The sequence below is a fragment of the Musa acuminata genome, chromosome BXJ3-5 (assembly GCF_036884655.1).
Source record: "Musa acuminata AAA Group cultivar baxijiao chromosome BXJ3-5, Cavendish_Baxijiao_AAA, whole genome shotgun sequence".
Classification (NCBI taxonomy): domain Eukaryota; kingdom Viridiplantae; phylum Streptophyta; class Magnoliopsida; order Zingiberales; family Musaceae; genus Musa; species Musa acuminata.
Window position 1 is genome coordinate 674653 of NC_088353.1, and position 9258 is coordinate 683910.

The window sequence follows — 9258 nt, forward strand, 5'->3', positions numbered from 1 at the left end:
AAGGAGAGAGAGAGAGAGAAAGATATTGGATGTATGAGCGCATGAGACTTGCAAGTCAAAATGGTGTGCCCTCTTTTGTCTGCCATTCATCATCCTCCACAAATCACCACAACTAGAGGGAGAGGAAAAAGAATCAATCACATCTGATAAAATTAGGTGCTTGGCAAGATGGTTCCATCAGTAGCCATCAAGGTGACCCGAATGATTCTGGTTTGCACAAGACACTCCAAAAATGGTGGTCAATTCAGTGTTGGCCAGCGCTGTGAATGAACAGAAGAGCTTGGAGATCTTTTGCACACCTACATACACGGGAAGAGAGAGAAAAAAAAAAAAAGGAGGAAAAACCACTTGAGGAATTCAGCTTTTCAAATGTAATTTAGATAAGAATTGTTACACACAAAACAGCCATTCAATTGTAGTGTATCCACTAACACTAATGTAGTCATAATTGATCGCAATAGGAGGATAGTGTTTTGTTTCATTAATAAGAATTAGTAAATTAGGATTTATTCGTGCATAATTAGATCATCAATCCGAATTTAGAGACTATCTGACTTGATTATTCTTATCGCTCTTTGAGGAAATAGCATAATTTTCAAAGTAATGTAATTGATGAAAGAAAAAAAAGCTTATGTATTTCTCTCACAAGGAAATACCAAGATATAATGCGATGATACTAGTAAAAATCTCAAGATTAAAAGAAAATAAGAATAAGAAAGATATGAGAGCGAAGAACTTGTATTGTATTAAAAGAAAGATCATATGATCCATAATCGATTGTATTGTAGCGCGGCGTGATATCGGTTGTGACGTGTCTTGGACCCAAAATATATCTTATCACTATCTACTTACAAATAGCTCATTAGGCCTTCTCTTTTCTTTATTGAATATTGACTTGGTAATCATAATAATTACTGTTACAATGTAACATATAACAATGCCGAAATACCAAGGAGGATTCACATTTATTATATGCTCATTTCACAATAATAACAATTGAGTGGTAGAATATCTTGGAGGATTCATATTTATTACATGATAATTTCACGTGTTTTGTCATACATATAAAACATTGAGGTCTAGAGATACTTGTAAAAATAAAAATAAAAATATCTTTAGCAATGTGATCATTTTGCTGCTAACTAATGTTGGTGCTGATCATATTGATTTATTATCTCACTGTAGATTATCAGTGGAATAATTATATATAATTAAATATGATATATGAAATTCTAATCAAGCTTCTTCACTTTATATTTTTCATGAATTTTCATTTAATATTATAGTAAGTATGTAATACGACTAAGAGCCTATCACAAATTTCTTATCTATATGTTAGGAACGATATGAGAATATTGATTTCACGCTAAACGAAAGACCCATTGCTAAATTACATGGACCCCTAAATTTGAATTACTATTTGCTTACAAATAGTGTATTTGACATCATCTCTTTTATTTGGTAATCATAATAATCACTGTTGTAAAGTTAATATGCTGCTATTACATTGCTCGGATTCACATATATTATATTATGTGTTCATTTCACGTTTGCCGTATGTATAGAACATTTCGATCCGAGCAATGTCGATGTCGATCATATTGATTTATATTATTATCTCACTATAGATTGTCGAATGAAATGATTATATGTAATTAATTATGATATATAAATACTCTTTGTTTTCAATTAATATTTACTATTATTTTAGTACGTATGTGATATGTCTAAGAGCTATAATAATAATGTCTAAGAGTAGTATAACTTTCAAACACACAACAAAAATGTTGGGCTTAATTAGCCCATCAATTTTGTTTGACTTTAATTATTAATCAAAATATTTAATTATTTAATTATTTAATTATTTAAATTAAAATTAATAATAATACTCTCATCCTTATCAATTAATATTAATCATATTCATTTTTTATATGTGACTATTTGAAATATTACAAATGATATGATGAATTAACTTTTTTTTTATAAGAAATAAAGTGACATGGCTTTGGCATGTTGAACCCACTCCCACCTCACTGGTAACCAAGGCAAAAGAGCCCATGTTACCTCCCCTACCCTATCCTACCCTACGGTTTAATAACGGGGAAGTGACCTTTCACCCCTATCGATCACGATTTCGAGAAATGTTGTATGCTCAGACGTGGAGAGTATCAATCTCTAACGATGGAGCTCATTTTCCTCTTTTTCCGAGAGCATTAATCCTTGACGACGGAACTCATCTCCCCCTTTTTCGAGAGCATTAATCCCTAGTAGTGAAATACATCTCTCCCTTTTCGATCGTCTGACATGAGTAACCATCACTCTATATAGATGTCGACCGATATAAATGATGCCTCTACGATCGTCGTTCACTAACGAAGGAATGAACCAGCTGACCGTTAACATAAATGAGCCCCTAAAAAATCACGGATTAAGGGAGGAGCCATCAATCTCTCACCATCGACCGTCCATATATAAAAGCGAGCCTCCTGAACCTGAAAGAGGGAGAGAAAAAGATTTTTACTACTTTAATTCCCACTACTGACTTTACCATCGGATAGGTCAAGTCGGGAACTCCCCCAACGATAATCTCTCGTGCAAGAATCTCGATGAAGCCAATCGCTCCTCGATTCGACTACAGAATTTCGAAGAAGCCTAACCACCTCGACTCAGTATAGAATCCACCTTAGGTAAATAAGTAGTACCTCGGGATCGTGCAACGTGACCTTCCAAGATGAGCTTGCGCATTGGCAAGCAACCAAGTGATTAACTATTGGTTCATTAATATAATAATGACAATGATAAGCTTTTAATTCCCAGAGACAATAAAGAAAAGAAGTACATATTTAAGAGCTTCTTATGAGAGAGAGAGAGAGAGAGAGAGAGAGAGATATGGGTGTGGCTGTACCGGTAACAGCTCAAAGTATAATACTTATACGTATGACTCAGCCGACGAGGTCTTCCTCCTTGTGGGTCTCGATGACGACGTCGGACGTGGGGTAGGCGACGCAGGTGAGCACGAAGCCGGCGCCGATCTGGTCGTCGTCGAGGAAGCTGCCGTCGGACTGGTCCACCGAACCTTGCACCACCTTGCCGGCGCAGGAGGAGCAGGAGCCGGCGTGGCACGAGTAGGGTAGATCGATCTCCGCCTCCTCCGCTGCGTCCAGGATGTACACGTCGTCGGGGCATTCGATCACCTTCTCTCCCTCTGGCGTCAGCAACTTGACCTTGTAGACGGCCATGGCGGTCACCCGGCCCCGCCCGGCGTCCACCCCGAAGAGGGAGCGGCCCAGCTTGGGCAGGGCGCGCAGGCTCACGCCGGCGCTCTGCCGCAGCGCGAAGGGCGTGCCGAGGGAGAGGGCTGAGGCTGAGGCCATGAAGACAGGGAGAGATGGCAAGGAGGAGGAGATGGTGGCTGAGAAGAGAGGGTGCAGTGGAAGTGGTGGGTGGGTGTGTGTGGAGGACGTACTTGTATTGCAAGTGTGAGGATGAGAGGGAGAGACGTGGCAGGCTGTTTGTGGGGGGCTTATCTCCCTTTGGGTAGGGTTTTGGAGAAGGCTGAGCCATGGCATGAGAGGTGGTGGGTTGGGTGTTTGAGGCTGAGAGCTTCTCCTGTGGAAGCTTTGCACTGCTTTGTTTGTTTGTGTGTGGTGTGGGAGGAAATCATAGCTATTATCATCTCTAATCATGTAGAAATTTAAGCTTAATCATTAGAATTTGTGATTGGTGTCTAGAGATGCCATGTGTGGGGCTCATCTCCATAGATAGGCTTTAGAAATGGAGGGTTCCAATTTAAAGTACAAAGAGAGAGAGAGAGAGAGAGAGAGAGAGGTTAGCAACCTCTTGCTAAGGAAAGGTAATAGATATGGATGTCTATGATGTAATTGACTTCCCACTAAAGTTAGGGCACCCAATTCAAAATGAATGGGTTGTAGTAACCCAAGTCTTCCAGTTACAAGTACAAGTGGAGAGGATTGCTGTCCAATTTTGAGTACATTTTGGATAAGGAAAGCAGGTGGAAGAAAAATTTTGATACCAAAGAAATAATTAAGAGAATCAGCTATAATATAAATATATATTTTTTTAAATAACAAGTATAATATTTATATTGTTTGACACCCTTTAATTATATGCATCCATAACAAAAAAAATTAAATTCTTTATCATGAGAGAATAATAGTATATAATTTTTTTTTAAAAAAAATTCTCTTTTGACTCATATCAAATATATCTGAAAGCCCTTTATATATCTTCTCATATAATTTTTTTTAAAAAAAATAAGTTTTCTCTTCTGCTTCACTAAATCTTTCAGAGAAAGGTTTATGAGCACCAAAAATACATTTCATTAATACACTAAAATTTTGAGATATATAGTATTTTTATAGAATAACCAATCTTAATTTCTAACTGTTACTTCAGTAATAAATCTTTTATTAAAACCCAAATTTCTTACTTTTCAAGCAATCTGCTTTCAATTGATGAATTCAAAAAATAATTATCAATCCTAACAACATATTGCATATCTTATTGTTGGTACATCATAAGTAAGTTTTTAATAGATCATGTGAGGCTGTCAACACCAGTGAGAGATGGGTTGAAAAGGAATGTATAAGTTGGTCAGAATACCAATTAAATTAAATGTAGATTAACTCTACTAAATAATAATTAGATAGTTAACATAGTTATATTTTAAAAAAAAATTAATTGCTTGTACAAATTTTTTTCAAAGAGTTTGTATGTGTACAGTATTCTGTGGGCACTATCAGTGTAAAATGTACATATCCATTGTCATGCACTTATTGTCATGCAATATACTGACTTTTGTTATTCTCAAAGTGCTGCAGTGTAGAAGAAGAAGACTTTGATATTAATCAATAGAATAAATAATAAAGTTTTAATAAAATAAATAGTGCAATCAAATATAAAGAGGAAAAATGAATCCAAATTCAAACCTAAAACCTATCATAAATCCTTTTACATAAAGATTTAAAGATTTTTTCCCTTATTCTCTATAAAATTTATTTAGTTGAGTAAAATCCTAAAACACTCAAAATATTTGTTTTTTCACATATGACAATATTATATATAGCTATCAGCCCTTAATTTCTAATAGTTTTTCTTTTTTCAAGTACAAGTTTTTGAAAGTCTGAATGAATTCCTCAGTCTTCTAAGAAATGGAGTAATATATTGTGTTATGATGCTTTTAGAACAGAGCCAAGATTTTGCTGCTGAAATTTTAGACCACATGGTATGATGACTCATTGTTTCTTATCAGAATCAAAGGAAGCAAAATCTATGAAGGTGAGACTTCTCTATTTCTGACTTGTAACTGGTAACGAAGATAGATCCACTCAAGTAGCAGATGACACTAACAATGGATGACAGGGGAACACTTTCTGTCAGTAGGTTTTCTTCTTTCTTTTCTCTCTCTCTCTCTCTCTCTCTCTCTTTAATGTTAAACCATGTAGAATTTTTTCTACAAGATAAACAGTCTTTTTTTATAACAAGTGTTCAATTATGTGATTGGGTTCTTCATTTCTTTTGGCTGCTGAGTGATTTTGATATGCCTATATACTGATTGCATTTGCCCATTCTTCATCTAATCACTAATCATTTTGGTACCATGTACAAAGTCTTTAGTAGAAGATTGATCTGATTGGATTATGATGCACAGATAGAACAAGGTTTTTTACTGCAATTTCTGAATACATTGAAAATATTAAATGAAACTTTAAACTAGTAAAATAGTTCAATCGATTAAATTAAAAACCCTAATAATATTAAAAGTTTATGACTTTGTCAACTCTGATGATGAGAATGATTATGATGAATAAAAATTTTAGTTTAGCACATCTTATGCCTTTTAACTAAAGATATTATTATTTTTAGAGTATAATGATTTATTATTATGATTATTATTTCTATTATTTTAATTTTTTTTCTGGCCATTTAAACAATATTTGATGTAGATGTTTGAAGGAAAAACCTGCTTGAATTCCCTTTATAAATTCAAGGGAAGATTTGAATGCTTCTCCTGAGAATTTTAAAGACAAAGAACAACAAATATTATCTTTTTCTTTTGGAAATTAATCCTCACAGCAGCAGCAGCAGCCATTAATGAAGAGTCAGTCCTTTATCTTATTCTATTTTATTCACCTCAAGTGCAGGAAGACAGCTTCAGGCTGCCATTCCAGAAGCCTGAAGCCTTTTTTCCATCATGGCTTCCATCTGTTGGACATCAATAGAATCACACAAAAGCTTCCACTGGTGCAGTGCCTACTTGTCTTGTCACCTGCAATTTTGTGCTGCAAACAAGGAATCTACACCCCCTACCTTTTTCCTCCTTTCTGCTCCCAGTGCAACCATTAATGATGGCAAGAAGGAAAGCAGCAGCTGATTCCAGAAAATAAGAAGAGAAGAAATGGAGAACAACAGGCAATAATGCAATGAAAAGGTTCCTCTCTTTTCTTTCTTTCTTTCCTTCCTTCCACATTGCAAGCTGCCTACCACTTCCACAGGACAAGCCTCATCCTTGTCTGGTTGCAGAAAGAGAGAGAGAGAGAGAGAGAGAGAGAGAGAGAGAGAGTAAAATACTTTGTGTTCTTACGGCAGTCATCTTCTTTCTTGGGTTGCTACAGTAAATATTCATTCATTCATGCCCCCATCACATCCTTCTTCCTTGTCCTGGAAGTCTCCATGTCTGCTTCTGGTTCTACTCACCTGTGACTGCACAGATCCAACAGCTTCTTCCTTGCCTCCACAATCTCATCAAAGAAGTCGTCCATTTGCCCCACAAGGTTCTCTGTTCCAGTCCTCAGCATCCCAAACCACGCCTTCAGTGCCTCCACCTTCTCCTTCAGGCTTCCTCCGGTGGTCTGTGAGTCGCACCCCATGGCCGCAGCTCCCTCCAGCTCCTCCAGTAGCTCCTCGACCGCCGCCCTCATCTGCCGGAACTCGTGCATGAGAATTCCCGGCCGACCGCCCATGGTCTCCGTTTCCCCGACCAGGCGCTGCCGCAGCCTCGCCATGGAGGCCATGAACCCGGAGCCGAAGAATAGGGAGCAGCCCTCGATGGCCGCCAGCTCGGGCCAGCAGGCGACCGATCCCCAGAGCAGGATCGTCAGGAGCAAAGAGCTGGTGTTCCTTAGCGCGTATAGCACGCCTCTGAAGCCATTGAATCCGTTGTATCGGGACTCCATCGGCGCACGGTCGTCGAACCGGAGCGAGACGGGCTCGATCCGCGTCTCCGCGAGTGCTCTGTTCTCCTCTTCCAGTCCCATGGCCTCTCTCCGGCAAATGGAGATGGCCCTCACCACCTTCACAGAGCAGAGGCGACGAGAATGCTGAGAGCTTTGATCTACGTAGAGTCATGCGACGAGGAGGAATGCGAGAGACAGACCTGCCGAGTGAGGTGGGGGGAGGGATTACGGCGCCATTCGTCGAGCGAGGAGATCATGGCGGCTGCGGTGGAACAGTACTTCTCCATGCCGGAGATGCCGTGCTTGATCACATGGCAGACGTCCCAAAGGCGGGAGCTTTCGTCCATGTACTCGTCGAGCCAAGTGCCACCAACAGGGAGGTGGAGCTTCTGCACCAGGTGGGTGAGCTGGGAGTGGAGGGACCGGAGGAGGGCCACGGCGCGCTGGAGGAGCTGGAGCGACATGAAGGCCTCCGCCGCGAAGGACTGGTCGAGGTCGTCGAGGCCATGGGTGAGGAAGGAGAAGAAGCTGTTGAGGGAGCTGGAGGAAGGCTTCATGGTGGAGGCGATGGGAGCTCGGTGGGTTGGAATGACAGGGAAGGAGGAGGGGGTTTTAAGGAGGGGTTTAGCTCAGCTTCCTAAGACAGCAATGATGGTGGGTGTCTGCTGTGGAGGGAGAAGGATGATTGGGAATCTGCCATGGCGGATTAGTTTAGTGGGAGAAAGACGGAGAAGCCATGGAATCTGGAGAAACGGAGCTCATGAGATGTATCCGCTCCTCTCTTTCTCCCCGAAACGACTGCCTCTAAAGAAGAGAGGTAGAAGGCTCTAATGGCCATGGCGTACTTGCTTGGCTTGGAGATGAGCTGGTGCCGGTGGCCCTTCTAATTCTCCATGCTCATGCATGCATGTGTGTGTGTGTGTGTGGGTGTGGGGAAGAGGAAGAGGAGTTGTTGCTTTCTATGCTTTGACTGAGCTGCATGGACGTCTTCCCTGCAATCAAAATTGGGGACCAGAAAGGAGGAGGAGGAGGAAGAGACCTTCTGCTTCAAGTGCTGTGTTCTTGTCGACAGTTCTCTGCCTTCCTCTCATCCCCATAAGCTGCCATTAGAGAAATGCTTGTGTTCTACTGGACTGGTTATATGACATGGGCAGTAGTAGAACATGTTGCTTGTGTCATCATTTATACATGCTAATATTGCGCATGATTACAATTATAGATATGTATATATATATATATATATATATATATATATATATATATATATATATATATATATATATACATGTATATGGATGTATTCAATTGTCAAGCTCTCAAAATAATAATAATAATAATAATAATAATAATAATAATAATAATAATAATAATAATAATAATAATAATAACAATAATAATAGGTAGCAACTTATATGTAATGTATTTATCTCTGGTCAATCAGTGATTACTGGAGATGTAGAATAGATATTCCTAGTTTTTAGTCCATACACTACAAAGCTATTAATTTTTTGACATCATATTTGTCACCATTTGGTTAAAATCTTAAAGGTTCAATCCTACTTTGAACAAGATTTTTAAGTGTTATAAGTATATTTTTTTTCATTTATTTGTTATAATTGTTATGAAAAGCCATTTTTCCTATTTGGATCTCTCACCCTATAATATATACTCTGTAATAGATTTTATTCTGATGTCAGATTTTAGGAATGCTAAAATGACTGACTCATTATTAACTTGGAAAAAGTTGATGATAACCCAATATATCAGCTCAGACCTTTATAATTTATTTATTTATTTATTAGTTTATTTACTTAATTATCTTAGTTAGGTCCCAATTGTATCCTAACTACATGTAGTGTAGACACAAAAGAAAGAAGGTGCAATGGATTAGAACCTCTTAAGTGAGAGTGAGACCAAAAGATGGTCATTCTTTTACTCAATGAACCTCTTGTTTTATTTGGTGAAATGCTCAGCTAAATGCCATCTGTTTGTCCACACACTGGACGAGTTTGTTTGTTGTTTATTGTGGTGATGGTCTTCTAGACAACTTGAATTGAGTGAT

General features: G+C 38.6%; 2 protein-coding genes across 2 annotated transcripts; both read right to left on the minus strand.

Annotated features, from left to right (window-relative positions):
- Positions 1–2760: 2760 nt before the first annotated feature.
- LOC135637748 (ferredoxin, leaf L-A-like) lies at positions 2761–3374 on the minus strand. The gene has a single exon (XM_065150514.1). It carries the CDS (start codon positions 3372–3374, stop codon positions 2943–2945), a length of 432 nt encoding a protein of 143 aa, XP_065006586.1. The 3' UTR covers positions 2761–2942.
- A 3065-nt stretch (positions 3375–6439) lies between these two features.
- Positions 6440–8353, minus strand: LOC103983642 (uncharacterized). Its single transcript, XM_009400895.3, has 2 exons — positions 7397–8353; positions 6440–7313 (listed from the first exon to the last, which is right to left on the minus strand). Exons 1-2 carry the CDS (start codon positions 7751–7753, stop codon positions 6714–6716), a joined length of 957 nt encoding a protein of 318 aa, XP_009399170.2. The 5' UTR covers positions 7754–8353; the 3' UTR covers positions 6440–6713.
- Positions 8354–9258: the final 905 nt, after the last annotated feature.

What these genes read in the sequence shown, in the direction of transcription:
- LOC103983642 (XM_009400895.3), bottom strand. Translation starts at nt 7,753, where the DNA reads ATGAAGCCTTCCTCCAGCTCCCTCAACAGCTTCTTCTCCTTCCTCACC. An exon ending in CCCCCCACCTCACTCGGCAG is followed by an intron (nt 7,314 to 7,396) that starts GTCTGTCTCTCG and finishes TGCTCTGTGAAG; the next exon opens with GTGGTGAGGGCCATCTCCAT.
- LOC135637748 (XM_065150514.1), bottom strand. Translation starts at nt 3,374, where the DNA reads ATGGCCTCAGCCTCAGCCCTCTCCCTCGGCACGCCCTTCGCGCTGCGG.